The sequence below is a fragment of the Equus quagga genome, chromosome 15, assembly GCF_021613505.1.
Source record: "Equus quagga isolate Etosha38 chromosome 15, UCLA_HA_Equagga_1.0, whole genome shotgun sequence".
Classification (NCBI taxonomy): Eukaryota; Metazoa; Chordata; class Mammalia; order Perissodactyla; family Equidae; genus Equus; species Equus quagga.
The window spans coordinates 3,009,369-3,030,446 of NC_060281.1; the positions used below are offsets into that span (position 1 = coordinate 3,009,369).

A 21,078-nucleotide genomic window follows, 5' to 3' on the forward strand; every position below is an offset into this window, starting at 1 on the left:
GAAAATACAGAAGCACTGTACAAACCTATTACATTTGAGAAACCATTAGCCTCAGCGGAGTATTAACGGCATGCTATGAAAACCGTGAATATATTTTCAGTATCTGTATTGAAAACAACTTTATAAATATGTAAATTTCCATTCAACAAATCCAAAACAAAATGCACTAAAAACCTGATATGTAGACAAAAGTTTATTTACACCATACAACATTTTAAATATTTTATACACAGCTGCAGCAGAGAAAGCTACTCAGAGCTTTCTAGAGAAAACTGCAATAATAAAGATGTGAAATATATTATTCATATAAAAGTGAGATTATTACTTTATTGCATTTAAAGCAATGAAGAATGTAGCTCAACAAACATTCATTTAATGACAAAAACTTTGCTTTTATATTATAAAGTAAAAAGTGTAGTAATGGCCAAACAGACTGTTATAAACTTTAAAAACTGCATAAATATATACATTGTGCTTCATGGTGAAGTTTTTTGAAAACTAAACCATATGAAGCGGTTACAACATGAATCGTTGCTTGAGGTTTATCTATAAAGATTACCTTACAAATCCATTCCACAGGTACTTACAACACAGGGTGGTCAGAACTGTACACCTGGTCCCTCTCCACTAGCCCGACTAGTGAGAAGTCACCGAATGCAAACACCACTGACATTTGGCACATGAAGGTCCTGACACAGGAGAGTCACACTGTCCAGATAGAAACGTCAGGCTTCCCAAGTCTTAAGCGTCAGTGCAAAAGCTTTGTCTCCACCTCAGGCCCTTTTGATTTTGTTAAACTTCTGTTTGAAAGTCGCCCTCTTGCACATCCAGAGGCAGACTCAGACACTTCTCCCACTCCGCTGGCCGCAGTTCCAAAGCGTCCTTTGCCTCTGTGTCTAAGACATTGATTGTGGTGTAATGTTGGTATTCACTGGGATTTTTGAAAGTGTCCCATGGATTCTTGTTTGGTGCTGGGTTTTCCTGTTGAGAAGAGAGAGGAGGAGAGCCATTTATTTGAGGACTAGGATTGCTGCTTGTTGAAGTTTCCAGGGAGAGGGCACCTTTGTAACCCTAACCCAGTTTACACGATTCAGGGAGGATCTGAAATCGTGGCCAGCTGCAGGAAACGGTTTTGATTTCAGTTTTCCTTCATGGAACAAACTGATGAACACCTTCTTTAAGCTGTCCTAAAATTTTCCGGCAATCAAAGGAAGTGAGTACTATTATGGGAGGCAAAGAAGATGATGTTTTGTTTTGAGCGTCTTGTGAAATGTCAGTATCACTCTGTGTTAAATTACCGCTAAGATTAAATGTAGAAAATTAAAGTATTTTGGCAGAATCTTGAGATAAACAAAATTTGGGGCTATGTAATGAGGAATGTTATGTAATAATAAAAACAGTTACCCAAACTGACCATATTTCATAAAACAGAATTTTAGATCACTATCTTTGCTCAGTTTTTCTTCAAGATATTATCTTTTTTAGAATATTAAAATGCTGCTATGTTCCCTTGTGTAATCTATTTTTTTCTGTATATTTGGGTGGCACACTAATTTAGCAAAAAGCATTCTTCCCTTCAAAGAGCACAGCTTTTTAAAAAATATAGGCGGTTTAAGAAAATGTCTGCAAGCCACCATTCCTCATGTTTGAGGTTATTACACACCCTCTAATGTTACCTAAGGTTTAAGATCGGCCTCATTATGACTCCACTCAGACCTTCCATGTTATACGTGCTCCATAAATGTGTAGACATCATTTGGAGTTCCTATAGTCTGATGTGTTGCTAAGATTTAGCAGCGAATTTGTTTCATTTTAAATGTGTTGTCTAAAGATTTCTGTGAAATGAGAGAATTTGAACGGGATAGACTAAGCTGAGTAACATCAAAGAAAAAGAAGAAAGTCATGACTGAAAGCTCCTTAGAAAAAACTAAAACAACTATTAGTTGTTGATGGTGTCCCTTACTACCCACCCCCCAAATTGCAGCCTTCAGTCGATTATAATCAATTAGCAGGGGGAACATAAAATAGGCACTTGAGTTATTATCTGGGTTCCACTCAGTATATTAAGCCATTCTCAAGTATGGATAAGCAAAAGAGACAGCTTATAGAAATGTTTATCATAACTAGAAATTAAATTATTAAAATCTTCAATACATTAGATATTTTTAGCACTTAGACTTAATCATGAGGACATACAAGAAAAAAAGCTAATAGTAAAGATTTAATAAAACGTTAAACTTTAGGATACATGCAGGGGATTAATTCTGATTTAGTCTAATATCCTAAAGTCTCATGAACTCGTAACTCTCCTTCCTCGCCTCCCTTCAAACAAAACTTATTCATCAGCTACTCTGTGTTGGGCATCATATTAGGCACTAGGGACAATAAGGTGATAAATCAAATATGGAAAAGCAGCCCGGTCCCCCAGGGAGCAGAGGATTGACACACACAGGTCCAAACTCCAGTCGCTCCATTTCGTATGGACATGGCCTTGAGCAATTTACTCAATTTCCCTGAACCTCAACTTTAATATTTGCAGAACAGAGATATGCTTTGTATTGTGGGACAAAGGGGTTGACAAAATATGGGATTGTTACCTACTTTGTAGGGTCGCAGAAATAAAAGCAGAGGGGTGGAGCACAATGCCTGGCATTTAATAACTGTGCAGTAGACAGTAATCATCCTTATTAGGAAGGTGTTTACAGTTAAATGAAGGTGTAAGATATATATCTGCATCTATGCTCCAGGACAGTGCTGTGGGAGGTCAGGGGAGGGTGGAGATATGGCTTCCTTTTGTGGAAGCACAAAAACTCTCCTGTGAAAAGTGACATCGGGGGTGGCAAAGACAGATGGGCTTGGTCATGCAGATGTGTGTGGTTGGAGGTCAGGTGGCTAAACAGGCAGGCACACTAAGAAGTGAAAATCCAGAGAGCATGGCCATGGGACAACTAGGAGAACATGACCAATTCATTTTAGTCGGTGTGAAAAAGAATAGCAGAAAAATCAGGCAGAAGGTGAACTTTTAAGGCCAGATCACAAGGGTCTTCATATGCCAGGCTCCTCAATTTGGAATTTGTTTTGTAGGCAACGGGAAACGGTGGCCTGTCTGGGGGCACTCCAAGGACCCGAGTCGTCAGCCATCAACTGAAAGGGGCACCCGTGTGAATCCCGCTGAATCAAGCCGTGGAGGGACTGATCCTTCTTAGACAAGGGCTGTCTACAGGAGCTCTCTAGAATCCTTAGCTTGACAAAGTTCAGTTAGTTCAAGCCTAAAAGGATTCAAATATGTAAAACATTGGTTCACTTGCTTTCAAAATAGGGGTTCCATTATGTTTGGAACAAGTGTGATTTTCGTTTTATATTTTAAAGATCATGCACTGAGGATACATGAACTAAAAGGACCAATTTGAAACTTTGTCAGAATGTCAAGATTCTAATTTCAAAGAGTATTATTGCCAGGACATGACTGATTGCGTTTCTGAGAAGTTCTATTCATGGCTAGCAATAATTAATAAGGTTGGCTTTGTCGTTCATCTCCTCGGGTATCCCATGGTACTCCCAGCTGAGCTGGGGCTCTCATCATCGTTCACAAGTGTGTAGACACCTTTTAGGTCAGAGCCTCCCGCCTCTTTAGTGGTGAGGAACTTCTGGCCTGGGCAATCAGAGTGAGGACAGGACCTGCAGGGCGTGAGGAGGGCCGGTGCCCTCAAGCTACCATCTTCCTACACGATTGGGTGCAACCAGAAGGGGTCGGCAGACTCTCACATGGAGAGGAGGTGTAACATGCTCAGCGGTCCAAGTGAATGATAAACTGGAGCAGCCCGAGGGATCACTGATGTGACAGGAGAGCTCAGGGGCCAGGACAGGCCTCAGTGGAGGCCTGAACCTTACGATGCAAAGTTCAACCCAAGTTAGTATAAGTTCCTGAATTGATGCAGCTGGTTTTTGTGTATTTTTTGAGCTCAAGTGCAGAATGGTGGAGACGTAGTTAAACGGAAGCATGTGTGAGAAAGGCCTAATAAATTATAAACTTAATTTAAGCCAACATGTATGAAGCTTCCAAAATTGCTAATTTGGTCTTAGGCTGTATGAATAGAAATAGAATGCTAGCGGAATAGGGAATTCAGAGCCACCACAAACATGGCAGGGCTGCCCAAGTGTTCCCCACAGCTCATGGGCCGGGTCCTGGGGCAGGCCTGCTGTCACCCTGGGGTAAGTCCCTTCCTCATGTCTTTCTTTCCTTCCTTCTTCCAACCTACCAATATGGGGGACAGAGTGAGAGAGAGTACGTTTATTCTAGAGTCTAAAAGAGCAAGAATTTGCAGAAGCTCCATGGGGGGCAGGGATCTTGATGGAGAATAGGGGGTGAGAAACATTTAGAGTCAAAGAGTTCTTTTAACAACGCCTTTTCCTTGAGGTGTGGTTTAAATGCTGTCCTGCCTGGAAGCAGGGAAATGGATTAAATGGGCTTTGGTTTCCTTTTGATTCCCCCAAATTCTACATAATTACCATCATTTGCAGTGCTAGGCAGGTGTTGCGAGTTCGTAGCCAGGAAAAAAAAAAGACATTATAGAGATTTTTGTTTTGAAAATGTCTTTCTCTACCCAATTATGCAATTTTTCATTAGCCATGTGCCACTACGAATTATATGACAATTAAGGATAATGAACTCACTCACATGTACATTATTAATCAAAACTAAATAAGGAACTCCTTTTTTTTTTTTCTGTTCTGAGATATTTAGCGCAATAGTCAAGCAGCAATGACAACCCTATCCTCCCCAGTACTAACCTCCCAAATGACAAATATTTATAAATCTTCTCTAGAAAAAGCACGCTGCTGCAGAGATGTGGTGTAATTACTGGACTATTTTGGTTGTCAGGAAACTGAGACACAGATATTTGTGCCATTAATGATTTACTACCCAGACCATACGACAAGGGGAAATTACTATAACATAGCAGGCAGCCAGCTGTATCTGTTATATAAGTCTTTCAGATCTGTAAACATAACCCTATGTTTTGTTTTTTTATAAACAAATGAAGTTTCTTCAATCTATTTCAACATTAGCTTTCAATATTCCAAAATGAGTAGCTAATGTGTTTAAGTCTAACCTCAATGGCACAATTCTTATTTGCCTGCTAACTAAAAACTGACAGCTTAACATTTGGAGGAGTAGATGAGAAAGAACCACTCACTTTGGGTAAGTGTCTTCTACATGCATAGTATTGTGTTGGGAATAAGTAATGCGCGATTCCTGCCTTAAGGGGGAAAATAGACTGACACACGTGTGAACTATTCACAGACCAATTAGGAGTTAAAGTGTACAGTACTCCTTATAACCTTCACTTAACAAACACAGACTGAACTCTCAGAGACAGGCATAAACCAAGAGCAGCCACTCACTGATGACTCACCACGACCAGCACTGCACTGATGCTGAGAGGGACAGAAGACAAACACTGACAGGCGTAAATTCTTGCTCCTGATAGGCTAATGTTACTAACCAGAAGCCAGGACTAAGACTCATCACACACGTATGGAAGGATCCCTGGAGCCTGAAGGTGATCAAACAGCGTGTACCTTAGAGCAACATACAGATTAGGACCCCTTATATTGTGAGGAGGGGGCCATCCAAGGGCTACAACTGTGTGAGGCAAAGAACACACACTCTATTTGGAGTGAAGAAGCGTGGTGTCAGATGGCAGTGCTCAGCTTCTTATAGGTGAGCCTCAGCTTCTTAACCCCTCAAGTGCTCTACCTTCCTTGGAAAGTGTTGTGAGGATCGAAGGAAGCGTAAGTTAATCACTGTGTCCTGTGCTCAATTTAGAAGGAGAAAATTGAGGTTTAGAAACCTGAGCTGGATAACTTGCTCAAGATTAGATGGTTCTTGGTTGAGCTTTCTAGTATACTGATTTCTGGACTCCTGGTCCTGTGCCCTCACAAATAATTATGTAGTCTTCTCTGGAGCTATGACTGTGCCATGCAGAGCAACTGCAGACTATCATTTTATTTGATGAAGTCCTATGCTAGGATTGCGGTAGCGTGAATGCATGAGAAGAGAGTGGTCACAATCAACAGTCAAAGCCCCCAATGTTGATTGTTGATGTGTTTCCCAAAACACTTGTCACAAAACAAGTGAATTTCGAGGCCAGCCGGGTCATGTAGTGGTTAAGTTTGCATGCTCCGATTTGGTGGCCCAGGGTTCACAGGTTCGGATCCCTGGCATGGACCTACACACACCACTTATCAAGACATAAAATAGAGGAAGATTGGCAACAGATGTTAGCTCAGGGCCAATTTTCCTCATTAAAAAAAACCAAAAAAGCCCACAAGTGAATCTCCTAGAGACAAAACCTACCATTCTGGTTTCAGGTAACAAAACCAACTCTCCCGCTCTCTCCCTCTTTGTTTGTACTATGACCTTAAAACACCAGGCATTCAAATGAAAATGGAAACATTTAGTTAACTATTTGGATATTTGAATTAACTTTTAGCTGATGAGAAAAGGCCCAGGTGAAGCCAACACATTTTTGATATATAACTAATTCCAATTAAAGCTTGTAAATGAGAATATTTGACATATGAATAAAAATGCCTAAAGATTCTGTCATTCCTAATTTGCCTCTTAGTACATTCCAAAGTACATTTTGAGGGGTTATTATTTTTTTCCATGTATGCAGGTCTTGTGTTCCGGAGACAATGAGGAGCATCTGAGGGCAGGATGATGGCTGACATGACATGGGGTCAGCGCAGGTCAGCCACCAAGCAAGCCCGGTATACTCACCATGCTGCTTGTATTTGGTATATCCCGAAATCTGTCCAACGTCTGAAATTTCTGATTGAGCTCCTGAAACAGTTCCATATGCCTCTTCCTCGTATGCATGACCTTCTGCAAAAGAGAACAGGATGGCTCTCATTTCTAATGTGATTTATGCATTAAAAAAAGAGATTTAATATTTTTGCATTACTAATAAGGGAAATCAAGTTTGGCAGGAACCAGGAGGTCCCAAAGGATGCCACAGATGCACATGAGTTGCACCAAATCCTTGTCTCATGGTCAGCACTTCTTGAACATGAAGAATTGGCTTTTTCTTCCACTTACAAAATTACCAAAAAATAGTTTTCTCTTGTGGGTGCATTAAAAATGTAACAGTCATTCCTGGGTTAGATTTTCATCATTCAAAGTTAAAGCTGTTTTACAAAAATTGTTACAATATAAAAAAAAAAGTTTAAAAATTTGGGCTTGTAAAGCACCAGAGTCTCTCATGCTTGTCATGGGAAATATTACTTTTTTATGTTTTATTTCTATAAACACTAAAATCCTAGCTGGCTGTACTAAAGGGGAAGCAAATTCCCAAGCCCTGCCATTAAAGCTGACTCAAGGCACTAAAGTATCAGAAATATATGTGAGATCTGAAATCTTACTTTCCATGTGAATAATGATTAAACTTCCAGAAGGAAAATCTGACCCATAAGTTTCATATTTGTTTATGAGACGGTACAGAATCTTAACAGTTAGGATTCAGAGCATAAATTGTGTGGTTGATGAGCTTCTAAAATCACAGATACAAATATGTTAGTACTCTTCATCCCTGGTTACGCCCTTTCTCCCAACTTCATTGTAGCTCAATGGAGTCATAAATAAAAATGACAATGGGGAAGTCCCGTGGGTTGAATCTTTTTCTATTGCAGAGCATTTAAAAGAGCACTAACAAAGAAGAGTTAGATAATAAATCCCCTGTATTTTCGAGTGTTATTTTAAAGGAGAAAATGCCTTCCTCAATTTTGATTTTTAAAAGTTACAAATCAATATTTCAGTGATTGTCCAAGATTGTGCCTTCATGTTTGTGTAAGATGTTATAGGATTTTTAAGCATGTGCTTCCTAACTCACCATCACTCATGTGGACTCCATAGGTTTGTTATATTCATGCCTAAGCTATGACTTGAACATTTGGTCTATTGTTTTAATTCCCATATATTTTCAAAAGTAAGGATTTGTTTTGAAAAAGAAATATATCTTTAGGGGAAGATCTATCATGCTTAATTTTCTTCTAAAAAGACGCTTGTGGAGAACTCTATCTCCTTGAGGAAAAAAAGGCAAAAGAGAAATGCAAATTGAATCTTTAACATATTTTTAAAAACCTTTTTCTCTCTTATGCTAACTTTCATTGCCTGTATTTAATGAGTCTGTGTTTAGACAATCCTTTGTTTAGCTAATTTCTTCTATTTTCATTAGCCTACTTTGAGAGAATCCTGCCATTTTAAATCCTGCTACAAGCAGATTATTTTCGTCTTTGCTCCTCTTAGCTCTAGGAGTTGGCTGTTGACGAACCAAGTGGTTGAGGATGAGAACATGGCAGCATTATTCATGACGGGGATATGAAACATAGCAAGCAATTACAGAGCAATTAAGCTCCCATCAGTTTTGGGAAGAGTACAGGAAACAGACTTGCAGGATTTACAGAGAAACACCAGGCAAACATAATTTGACTAGTGATGGCTGATGGAGATTTATGGAAGGGAAGATTTGCATAAGCAACTCAATGGTGGGATTTTGGGGACCACGTAGCTGGCAAACATAATGCAGTATGTTCTATACTTGGGGAGGAAAATAGTCCCATGCAGTATCAGGTCCCAAAACATTGATTAATATATAGATTTGTGTTACAAGGAGTACCTTTTTAAAAAACTGTAGTCATCAGAATATTGACTCTGGCTCTAACTTACAAATAGTGTTTTTCATGATAATGCATCTTACTCTATAGTTACTTTCTAGTAGAGTGGGTAGGAGTGATGTCACACTACTGACATTTCTCTAAAGATATTTCATTCCTTAGTTAATACATATTCATGAGCACCACATGTTGTGCTAGATGCTGGAGTAATGATGGTGTGCAAAAGCCCATAGAGTGGCTGCCCTCTTAAACTGGAGGTTGAAGGGAGGACCCAGGCAGTATTCACACAATAATGCAAATATATGTTCAATTAGAACTGTGATAAGGAAAACAAATGGTGCTGTTATGAGGGCAAGTTATAGAGGAATTTGCTAAGATAAATCCAAGTGAGGTAGATTCCTAAATTTTTAAATATTCATTTTTAAGTTGAAAATTCCTCTATCATTTGCTCTTTCCTCCATTTTCTAAAATTTAGAGAATTTCTAGTGCCATTTTCAGTCTTATGCCCAAATCCCCTTTGCTCAATGAGATCATTCCTTTCCACAGACAAGGAACTCACTGTCTTCTGAGATAGCTGATGCTATTGGCACAGCTCCCTAGTTTTAAGGCGGGCTGTGATGACTTTTTATGTGCAGTCTTCATTTATCTTTCATCTCCTGAGAGGATCCTGACTTTGCATTGGGAGCTATACCCTCCCATATTGTTGGAAATGTCAGTCAAGGTCCCTACCATGCCCTGGCCAAGAGGTTAATTATTCTATATCCTTCTAACAAAGTTCTCTTTTTCTTGTTAGTCAAAATCACTCTTTGTCTCTTGCAACCAAATATCTCTATTGAACAAAGCATGTTTAATAGAGCAAACAAAGTGTCAAATATATCCCACGGAAAGAAGGATACATTAACCAATCGGAGTTTGTATAATCATATTGAATGGACAGCACCTGACTCAGAACTGAGTGGATTTTAATTTGAGGAGGTTGATTGCTAGGACGTACTCAGATATGGTGGACACCAGTGTTACCTAACCAAAAAGCATTTTGCAACGTTCTAATAGGCTAATGAAAGCTACTCTGAATAATAAAGCTCAAGGACACTGAAATAAATATGGAAAAAACTGAAAAATTTGGATGCTGAAATCTGGGGCCCTTCCTACCTAGAAACATAAATTGCAAATACATCCTCATGCCAGATAATCATTCTAATTTGAAACTGCCACCTTGACACAACCAAAAATCACCATAGCAATGATGGCCTGCTGGTTCTGACAGAAGTACCACTTTAGAGCTGCCAGTCAACAGCTCAGGTATCTGTCATGGGCTCAGTTTTATTTTCGAAGCATGATTCCTTCTTGTTCACAGACTCAATGCATCTTTCATTTTTTAGTGAGGAAGCTTCCGCTGACAAGAAAGCCAGCATCACAGCGAATACTGGAGAGTTTCTAACCCAGCAATTCTGGTATAAAAACTTACCTGTGGTTTTAGTTTTTACAAGTAATAAGGGTTTCCTCTTATTTAATTACTTGTCTGAATAATTATTTATTTGCAGCTCTCATGCCTTTAATGGTCTTAACCATCAAATTGGAAATTTTCATGCTTATAAATATTATTGGTCCATTTTGATGGCTATTTTTGGATTTTTACTGACATTAAGGTTTATCTGTTTACTTTTTCTTTCTTTTATGACTTAAACAGTGTGTCCTAAAGAAATTAGCTTCTGTGAAAAACTCAATTTAGAATTTAGTTTTATAAAACCTTGTAAAAATTTTATAACAATATAGTCTGATTGGCAATATATATAAACTTCAGGTTCCTCTAGTTACAGTGCCTGTCAAATATTATAGGCATCTTTTGCAATAAGGATAAATGCTTGGTAATGCTCCCTTCCCCTCAGATTATTATCACGCAACGGTTTTTGAAGCTGTGTATGAACCCCCATCCCAAGAGGACCGGCAACCTAATTGCGCAGAAACATTGTCTTCTGAATAGCTTATTTCACAAAACACTTATCTTTCATTTTATGTCTCTGTAACTCAAGGGAGGCAGTCTTTGTGGCCTTTTGATTGTTGCTATTAGAGAAAAAGCGATAAGTTGTAAAGCACTTTTATGAAATTTCAGATATCTGAGAAAAATTAGGATATTGTGGGGGATCAGAATTGGCCACCCCAAAATGTGTCTCTTTGCCTTGATTATTTTTAAGAACAAAAGACTATGAAAGTAACTTTGGCTTTCCCCCTAATTACCTAAAAGAATTTAAGATAGAAGGCCTGTGCCCAGGACAGGCCATCATCATAGATAACTCTGGGTATCAGGAGACTGGGAGTGTCCATGCTAAGCCCATTCTTATCAAAGTTCTGTTTACCAGACACTTGCTTTTCCATTTCCATGGGAATTGCCTTCCTCCCCATTTGAAGTCCCCAAACACTACCCACAACATCCTCCTTTGTCTTTAGCTGAAGATAGTATTAAGGTAACAGCCTCTGCCATTTTGGAGAATTGCTCAGTTTTCCTGAGTGTCTCCCATGTACACATGTTATAAAGCTTTGTTTAATTCTCTCTCTATTCTGCCTCATGGAATTTAATTCGTAGGCCAGCCAGAAGGACCCAGAGGGTAGAGGAATTGTCTTCATCCCCTACAATATAAACAACCTATATGTCTTCAGCACCTACCACATCCCAGGCAGTCCCCTGGATGAAATCCTGGGACACGGCAAAGCTAACAGCTCTGAGTCTGGACAAACCTGGGTTTCTATCTCAGTTCCATCACTTTCCAGTTGTGTGGTCTGGGGCACAAAATCCTTTTCACTCATTTCAGTAGTCAGAATAACCTTGCAAAAGCAGGGCTGTTTTGAAGATTTAAAAAGGGATATAAATCACTTATCGGTGGAGCACAGAGATAAGAGCCACTTAAGGAATGTTGGCCATTATTATCTTTCTTAATCCTCACAACAGCCCTGGGAGGTAGGAGTCACTCTCTCACTTTCCTGATTAGGATGCTGAGGCTCAAGAGGCTAAGGAAAGCTCCCAAGCTCAGAGGAGGTGAGGGAGCAGGAATTCATTTGGAATCCAAAGTCACTTCTCTTCGCATGCTGTCTTACACTCATCCCACAGGTGTGGGAGCAGCCTCCTTCAGAAGATGCAAGTTTGTGATTATGCCCTATCCAGATGGAAAAGGAGAAGAAACAATGTAGAGTGGGCTAGGTGCCTTCTGTGTGAACCCACTAAACTCTGGGTATTGATCACCCTGCAACCATCCCACAGTACTGGACTTATCTTGTGGAAGGCTGGTATCTTGTCTCTGAACATCTTGTGGGCCACTTCTTGGATGCCTGACATCCAGCACAATGTTTGGCATTCAGCAGGTGCTCCATAAATGTGTACAGAATAAATTAAATGAATGAAATGGCACAGGGCCATGAGCCAGGAAAAGTGCCTGCAGCATGGAAGGCCACCCTAAATCTTGACTTTGCTCCTCATCAAGAGGTCTCCCTGTTGGAAGGAAGACTCATTTTGTCGGCCTCAGACAGGAACCCTACCTCCCCTTCTGACCCTGTTGTGCTCCCTTAGTTTCCAGACAGGTGGCTTACAAAGGACCTGTAGGTAGATTTGAAACCAACTGGAGGTTTTCTCTTCTAAATTCAGAAGTGTGGGTCACAGAGCTGGGATTTGAGTCTGACTTCCCCGTGAGATAGGCATTACCTTACACGGACTTTTAGTAACTGAGAAATTGTTAGAAAAAGTTGGAGAATCTCCCGACTATAAACTTTAGATTGTGGGGCCTGGAAATTCTGTGCTGACAGGAATTAGAAATCACTCTGCCTGAACTGCCTCTCCCAGCCTCAGGAATTTATACACCTCTCCCGCCGCTGTCCACATTTATTAGTATCAACCTATGGTTCTTCTTCTTTACTGCTCCGCATGTAACGCGTGGGCTGTTGGGTGCGAGTCTGAAGTGAATGTTAAAGCCGTGCCCACTGCAAAGATGACTTGACTCTTAAAGGCGGATCCCAATGTGTCCATAACACAGAACCTGTAGCCACTTGAGCTGTCTGACATTACAGTGGCTATTTATGTTTCTATTTGAATAAACATGTACCCAGAGCTTAAAAGAAGCCATACAGAGTGTCGAAAAAACTGAATGAGGTATATATATTTTTCATTTTGTCACTGCCACTCCAGAGTCTACTTGGCTGCAAATAAACAATTTTGCAATAGTTTAAACTGAGTAATCTGGAAGAGATGGATATAGGGTAGGACTGGGGAACTTAAACGTTTCCTCCCAAATGCGCTGGTTGCCTAACAGAGCACACTCACTGCTGGCGGTCCGGGACAAAGCAGGAGGGCCAGCATGAGCAAGATATTTCTTAGAAATTGCACGCTTTCTATTCAGAAATTAGTATATGTTTTATCTTCTGTGTCATAGCTTAGCTGTGTTCACAGTGATATAAAATTAATATAGCATATTTTATCTTACTTGACTATGTTTCCCCAAATCTTGCAATAAAAATTCAAGTCCCCGAAAGATAGGCCATGATCATCCCGGATCTGTGTCTTCCTGTGCCCTCTGGCCACTGTCACCTCTCCCCACTTTGAGCAGCTTGGGTTTACAGCTTGGGTTTAACGAGTGTGGGGCTCGTTATGAACATCAAAGGAACTTTCTAAGGCTACAAGTTTCCCATGGAAGAATGTGACAAAGTTTGTCCTCACGTTTTTGGAAGAGAAGATTAAAAATACGGGGACAGAGAAGTATTTAATATGGAATGGATAATAATGTTTATTACAGCTTCAGAATGGATGCGTGTAATTGCATTCCTAAGAATTCCTTGAGCTTTGTCCTCAACCCAAGACAGACCGTTAAAACTACTTGCCTAGTATTTCTGATTTAGCTTCATATTAGGCACCTTAATCCCCAAAGCGTTAAAGTGCAACTCGCCCTAACTGGGTGTCTCCTCGATTTCTCCGGATCTGTTAACGGTACCAGCAGAGCCTGAGGTGCAGACCTGCAGCCACGTTTTTCGGCTCCCTCGTCCGTCCTGCACCCCATGTTCTGTCAGGATCGAATCCCACAGACCCTGACTCCACAGACGGACTGCACCCCTTTCTTTTCCAACCGCCTCTGGGAAGTGGACCATTATTTCTTCTTTCCTGGACAGATCACTTCTTAATTTGTATTTCAGCTTCCTCGTTCACCCTGCTACCATTTCTCCTTCCCATAACTGCCATTTTCATCTTTCTAAAGCCCAGATCAGAGCAAGTCCTTCCTCACAAAGAAAACAAAACAAAATACAACAAAAAAAGCCTTAGCAGCTTTAGTAGCAGATTAGGTAAAAATTGTTCCCTAGGGTGCAAGCCCTTTGCTCTCTGGTTTCTCAGTTACCTCCTCTGTCCGTTCTTGTCTCCCACAGACCCCATGTTACAGTGAATTTGGACTTCCTGTTTCTTGAGCACGCCACGCCTTAGCCAGCCTCCACGCCTATTTCTCCTCATGCAATTTCTACTTGCCATTTCTGCTGCCTTGAGTTACATATGACATGGGTTTCTTTGAAGTTCAGTGGGGCTATCTCTCAGGTGTTCCCTCCGGTTGTTCATTTTCTATACTGGTCTCTGCTCCAACTCAGATATAGTGTTTGATAATTTTTTATTAAAGCAAAATTGAATTTTTTAAAATCCAGTTTTCATCATTCATTCAAAGAAAATTTATTGAATGCATACTATATATCAATCACTGCAAGAAAATTTATTGAATGCCTAACATATACCAGGTCCCTTCTTGGAGCTGGGAATACAAATCCAATAAGTGGTCTGTCACGGAACACAGGATGATCCCCACCGTGTGTTCCATGTATGTTCCAGAAAGCAAGAATCTGTGTTCTGCCACTTTATGACCAGTCAACCCTTTGCTCTATGTATACCAGGAATGCAATCTTGTCTTGGAGATCGGCCACAGGAAAGGGCTTGTCCCAGGTGTAACACTTACTAGCCACAGAGTTTTACGGATACACTAGCGGAAAGAACATTGTTATCATGTATAGACTCTGGGGAGCGTGTGAGTCCTGAAGGCAAGATGCTTTCAGGAGACCAGGAGGCAGCATGTCCATCAGTAGCAAAATGCTCATGTGGCCATTGTGTGGTAATGCTTGTGGGGTGGAGTGCAGGGTTATTGGGAAGCTTGACATAAACAAATATAATTTATCCAGCCTGAATTAAAGGGGGAGAGGACAGCTTGGACACTTCCTCAAGGACCATCCACCAAGTTCAAGTAGATTGTATTAAAATTCCTCAGCATTGAAATCTGGCAATCATTTTTCTGAACACAATTTATGAGATATCTCCCATGTAACCATAGTTGCACATAGACTAAGGGAGTAGTACCAAATAGTTGGTAAAGAAAACATGACATCTCAAAGTCTTTTCCCCCTAAATGTTGACACCTATAGCAATCACACAATAATTAGCAATTAAAGAGCTAAAGAAAATATCCGGGGTTGTTATGTTGCAACTTCTTCCCATTATCAGCAAATGTTTTGATGATTCCATGTTATATGTTGGAATTCTAAGCATAGGAAGAAGTATCAACTTAAGGAATCTGCTCTCAGTTGCCATAGAGAACATACTAGAAAGAACAGGTTTTCTAATGCTCCAAATGACACAGTGTGATAAGACTTCTTTTCAGTGCTTGGGATTACATAACTTTGGTTGGTTGCACTGATGCTTAATTTAGATCTGGGTTTTACAATATTTTGTCACCGATGCCTGGTGGGTTAATTCCCACTTCCACCTCCTTTGTACTAACATAACAGCTTATCGCTCTCAGGACCGAAAATATATATACAGTATGATCCTCTATTTTTGGCTACCTGAAGAATTAACAGAAAAAAAACCCACTAAAATATCTATCCCCTAAAAGGCACCAAAGAATCTAAAAGTGAAGATTGTTAAATATTTTTCTCTTTGAATTTATAGTCTTGATACTTTTACCCCCAAAACTTAGGATGTAATGAGATATTTATCCCATACCAGGTTGCTACAATTGAGCCACATCACTGTTAAAATTTGCCCCCTAATCATTGAGGCTAAATTCTTTATCACTATTTTGTATCTTGTACAAATACTACTGAAATATTACTGAAAAAGACCAGTTTTCCTTAGACTCTATTCAGGGTAAAGCCGGAGTTTGTTCCCCATTGCAGTAATAAAAACAGTTAAGTCTCACCTTTGATGCCTGATGTACATTACCGAGCTGCAACATTCATCTACATAAATGAAATGACTGAATTATGATTTTCCATGTTCTGAGAATCTTCTGTAATTTTAGGAATATCAGCTAAGAGTATTGAGTTCTACGTAAGCATCACAACAGTACAAATATGCAGGAGAAATTTATAATGTATTATATCCAATTATGTCAGCAGGCTATGAATCATATCCAATTATCAAGATGCATAAGTGCATTTTATCTGATGCTCCAACATCATTAATTTTGTGCTTAGCATAAGCTGCTCAAATGGTATGATTTCAGTAATTTCTAGCATCGATAACATAGCATCAATATAAATTCAAAGTAAATTGGAAAAATGAACATCTTCATCTTGTATGTCTGTGAAAAGGCATTTACCAAACACAGGAGCACATTGAAGCAACACTTGCTTTTGGAAAAAAGAATCTGGAATGTACCACAGAGAACCTAAGTAATAGGAATCAGGACCCAAGGCAGGAAAGTCCCAGACAGACCAGCCAAAGCATCTTCACAGGGTCTGCACAGGCAGGCACTGAAGTAAAACGAATGTAATTGTTTTAAATATGAAAATCAAGCAGCTGACATTCCCATCTCCCAACAAACTGAACTGACAAAGTTCAACCCTCACCATCAATTGCATATTTATCTTCACATTTATAAAATGGATTCCTTACCTGTTTGGAAAATCTCAGTTTAGCATATATTTAAAGCAATTAGAACTCTAAAAGTTTTTGCTACAACTAGTTATACAGTATGGATTTTAATTTAAAATGTTTGATTTCCCATTTAATTAAAAAATAGCGGAACCTCTACATAGCTGCACAGAATATTATGTTTAATTATATCTCAATCTTGAATTCAAATAATTAAAATTACAAAAATAATTCTTGGAAACTTACCTCAAAGTCAAGGTCTGAATATCGTGATTTTCTTCTCTGTTAGGTATTTTTTAAAAAGAAGAAAAACCAATAAAGTTATGCTTAGTTATTCAAATAAAATGAAAGCCATTATTTTCAATAAAATAATCCTGCTTCTTTGTGTTACAAATATTTCCTTCATATAAGAAAATGTGAAGAGTTTTGCGATTTCAACCATTCCATGCACATTATTCCATTTTTACTTTGAACTTCCTTTAAAATCTAAGAACATAAAAATACAGCATATTTCTCATCTCGACCTCTTAATTCTAATTTTTCAGTAAGGAAAAATTTTTCTATGAAAATTCACAGAAAAAAATTCAGTCTTGAAGAAGACTTTAGATCTACTATACAAAACTACTTTATAGACACAAGGGACCAAAAGCTGCTTAGGAAAAATCACCTAGCCATCTCCAGACCTCCCCCTAACCAACCTCCAGCCTTCAGTTCTACCCAATTCCACCTGGCCCTCTGTCTAAGCCCCAAATTCCTATCTAAGTCTCACCCACAAATTTCTTCTATGACAGGAAAGTCCTTCTGATTGCTGGTCCTTGGGAACCGAAGTATTTATTCCAAGTTAGTAAAACAACAAGTAGTGCACACCCCTAAAGGGTAGATGTGGATATAAATATCTCCCAGCTCTCCTCTACGGCCCTGACTGGTAAACAGTTGCTGAATCTACTTACAGATAAATGTGCAGTGATAAAATCAGGAACAAAGACAAAAATAAAATTACCGTGATAATATGAGTGGAGGCAAGGTACTCTTAGCATCTACTCTAAGAGGTGGTTGGATTGTTAGAATGACTGGGTGTGAGAAGGAGGGATCTGATAAATGTATTGAGTCCTCCAAATTTTTAGAGAACAAAGTAAGTTTTCAATATAGGGTTTTTTTTTTTAATTTGGGGATTTTTTTTGAAAAGTGGGTATAAAACACAGGGAAAATTAATAAATATTAAAAGCCACTAATATTCAGGCACTGGGAAAAAATATGTAAACCTTTGGACAAACTTCTTCTTCCTCTTCTTCTCTCCCAATACCTATAGTCTTAAGTTCAATAACCTGACAGGGAATCATATCCAAGATAGGCGCGAGATTCTTATAGCTGTTGAACATTAGGAGACACAGCAAAGCACTAATGCAGTTTTTTTTGGAAAATATGACTAAATTTCTGCAGCTAGAGGTAAAATTGTTACTGTGAAACCAGAACCTCCCTGTGTAACCAGCTCCCCAAAGCAGGTTTCAGTAGATGGAAGGGGTATGCCGAAAGAAAGATTTTGTTTTAAAAAAAAGTTAAAATGTTCTGAAATAGTTTGATTTTGGTGTAGCTCCTCCAGATTGAGAATCCAGTCTTCACATGCAATCAAGGAAAGCGCTGGGAAGATTGCTTTGCAAAACGGAAGGAAGCTCAGCATGTTGATCCAGCTTTGCTCTCGTCCCCAGCAACAGCCTAGTGGGGCCCAGCCGAGCCCAGCCCAGTTAGTCCTGGTGACATCCTGGAAGGAGGAGTGTGTGGGCAGGCACTTAACCCGGCCCTCCTTTGCCATCTCCCTGCCACCCTTGCTGTATGAGAACCGGCCTCCAGCGTGCTGCAGCACGCTTTGCAATACGCTAGACTAAGTGTTACTGTTTCCATTCTGCTCCTGGATGCTTCGCCTTCTTGGCACTGTGACTCAGCAGGACATTTTTGTAAGTATACATTAAGCAAAATTCTTTCCTAATAGAGCAAAATTCAAGCATAGAAACACTTGGTTTTAAGCAATTATTATAGAACATTAGTCATGAGCTTTGTGTTCCATTTGAAAATTAAATAGTGAAATCTTATGAAAAAGGTTCAGTCAGCCGGCAGAGTCGGAGGCCCTTCTGTCGTATGCACTGAGGGCTTCTCTGTTGCCAAAGGTTATAACAGCCATATGTTGCCCTGTTTGCTTCTGAGTGCAAGGCTCTGTTGCCTAAGAACTTGAAATAATGATGGATACATGCCACTAAGGCTCCAGATTTTAGGAGCAAAACCAAAAGATGGGAACCTGGAAGAACACCAGAGACAGACTCTTCTTATGAGAGCAGATGCCACCTATGTTGATGTGAAATACGGAAAAGAAAATGGATATGCTCCTACAAATAAATGTCTCTCTCGTCTATGTAACCGTATTAAAATTAAATTCTAACATAGAGGTATAGCAGGACTAGCAGCCTTGGAGGGTCCAACTGAGAAATGACCAGATGAAGCCGATTTCAATCAAAGGAGCCTCAAGAGAGTTCGGGGTGGGTGGGGAGGGGAGCTGGGAAATAAAGCATCGAAGACGTAAAAATCAGAGAGTGGGGGAAGATGTGGTACATTTTTAAAGTCCAAGGGAGAAAAAAATTTGGTGTACTACTATTCATATCCCCACAATACTGACCAAGTGTTCCAACCTTTTATAGTTTATAAAGTGCTATCACATTTGAACACACTAATTGTCCTGTGGGATGGCCAGGAAAGTATTATTTATTACCCTCATTTTATGAATGAGGAAAACTGAGGAGGAGAGGAGTTAAAATAACTTGCCTACTTCACCTGGATTTTAAGCAAATCAGCTGGGGCTCACATTCAGGTCTTCTGACTCCAGACCCTGCGATTTCTCCGCTGTCTCGGTAACTGCTCAGTGGTACAAGTGGTGATGTTTTACAGCGAAGGTACCTGTGATATTTTGCTGATTGTTACTAGAACTCAGCAAGAATAACATTAGAGGACCCAGTCAATCCAAGGCTGGCAGCAGTGGGACTGAGATGCTTTCTAAGCATAAAGCCAGGTCAAACACATTAACTTTTACCTGCCAATTATATTTTAGAGAAAAAAGTATCAATATGGTACATATTTGAGAGAAAAATCTGATGGTAATATATAATAACACACAGCAGTAGACTTCTCCACCTCCAAGATGTGTCTCCCACTGCAAATCTACTCTATCTTAAAGAAGTATCAGGCACTGGGAAATCTGTGGTGTAATGGAAGAACCAGAACATTAAATTCCATTAATTCTTCCTCACTAAAACACTCATCATCTCTCCATCTGTTTTCACCCTTGGTATACATGCAGTATGTTGAAAAGTCTTTCAAAGCATTGATGTTTGTAGAAACTGTGACTTAGGTGTCTATTCAAATGTCCCTCTGAGCTCTCTGGAATGTATTGTAAGGTATGAAAGTATTAGAAATAATGGTTACATATTTAAAAAACAAGAATCAACTAAGAAAGGAGACCCAGTTTTTCTGATAAGTTGCCAATTGAAGAAATGCTACATATAAATTTAAAACAAGCCAGGATGGTGTTGAAATAATTTATGAAGATATAAATTCCTCTCTCTACATATCCCCAACTTCCCAAATAACTTCATACAAATCATCCTTTTTGTCACAGTAAGTGATGTTTCTCCTATGCTCATTCCTTTTCTTAATTTCCCACTTAATACAATGCCCCAACTTGTATTCTGTCCTCAACATTCCACTGAAATTCTTCCTGTCAAGGTCTCTGATGAGCTCTATCTGGTCACTTTCCAAGGTCAATTTTCTATCCTCATCTTACTGGTCTCTCGGAAGCTTTTGAAAGTTAATCACTTTCTCATGAAAACACTCCTCATCTCTCAGCTTTTCCTTTTTTCCCTCTCTTCTTTCTTGTAGCTCTTTATCAGGTGTCCTTTGCTGATTGTTTGTTGTCTCCTTGCCTTGTAAATATTGAGTTCCTGAGTTCTCGTTTCTCATATTCTCTCCTTGATGAAATAATTCATTCCCATGGTTTTAAATATCATTATTTAAGTTCCAAAAGTGCTTTTCTTCTTCATGTTTTTCCCATCACAGAAAACGTTGGATGTCTAGTTGGTCAAGCCAGAGACTGAGAAGCCACCCTTCACTCCTTCTTGTCTCTCATCCTGCATGTCAAACCCACCAGCATAGTGCTATCTATTCTACCTACAAAATCCATCTTCATCTGCCACTCTTCTCCTCCACTTTCATCTCTATAGTCAAAGGCATTCTTATCTTTTGTCTGGATTACTTCAGTAGCCTAACTGACCTCCAGTTTTCTGCTCCACCTCCTCTCCTACTACCATTGGATCCTAATTCTTTCTCTTTGAAACCCTCAAAGGGATAGATGGATGGATGGATGGATGGAGAAATGACCATGACAAGCTTCTGCTTCACAGTCCTTGTTTGCTTCCAATGTTTTACAAAGTCCTGCAAAAGCTGATCTCTTTTTCCCATTCCAACTTCATCTT

At 39.5% G+C, this 21,078-nt stretch overlaps 1 protein-coding gene across 5 annotated transcripts in view; it reads right to left on the reverse strand.

Annotated features, from left to right (window-relative positions):
- Positions 1-210: 210 nt before the first annotated feature.
- ADGRB3 (adhesion G protein-coupled receptor B3) overlaps positions 211-21,078 on the reverse strand; it is a 643,872-nt gene continuing 623,004 nt past the window's right edge. For 4 of the 5 annotated variants that reach the window (XM_046638989.1, XM_046638988.1, XM_046638985.1 and 1 more), the window contains 3 exons: positions 16,811-16,846; positions 6,788-6,892; positions 211-981 (listed from right to left, as the gene is read on the reverse strand). In XM_046638989.1, coding sequence (XP_046494945.1) covers positions 793-981; positions 6,788-6,892; positions 16,811-16,846 — 330 coding nt within the window. In that variant the 3' untranslated portion in view covers positions 211-792. The remainder of the gene's footprint in view (positions 982-6,787; positions 6,893-16,810; positions 16,847-21,078) is intronic. The other variant, XM_046638987.1, reaches the window with a different exon arrangement.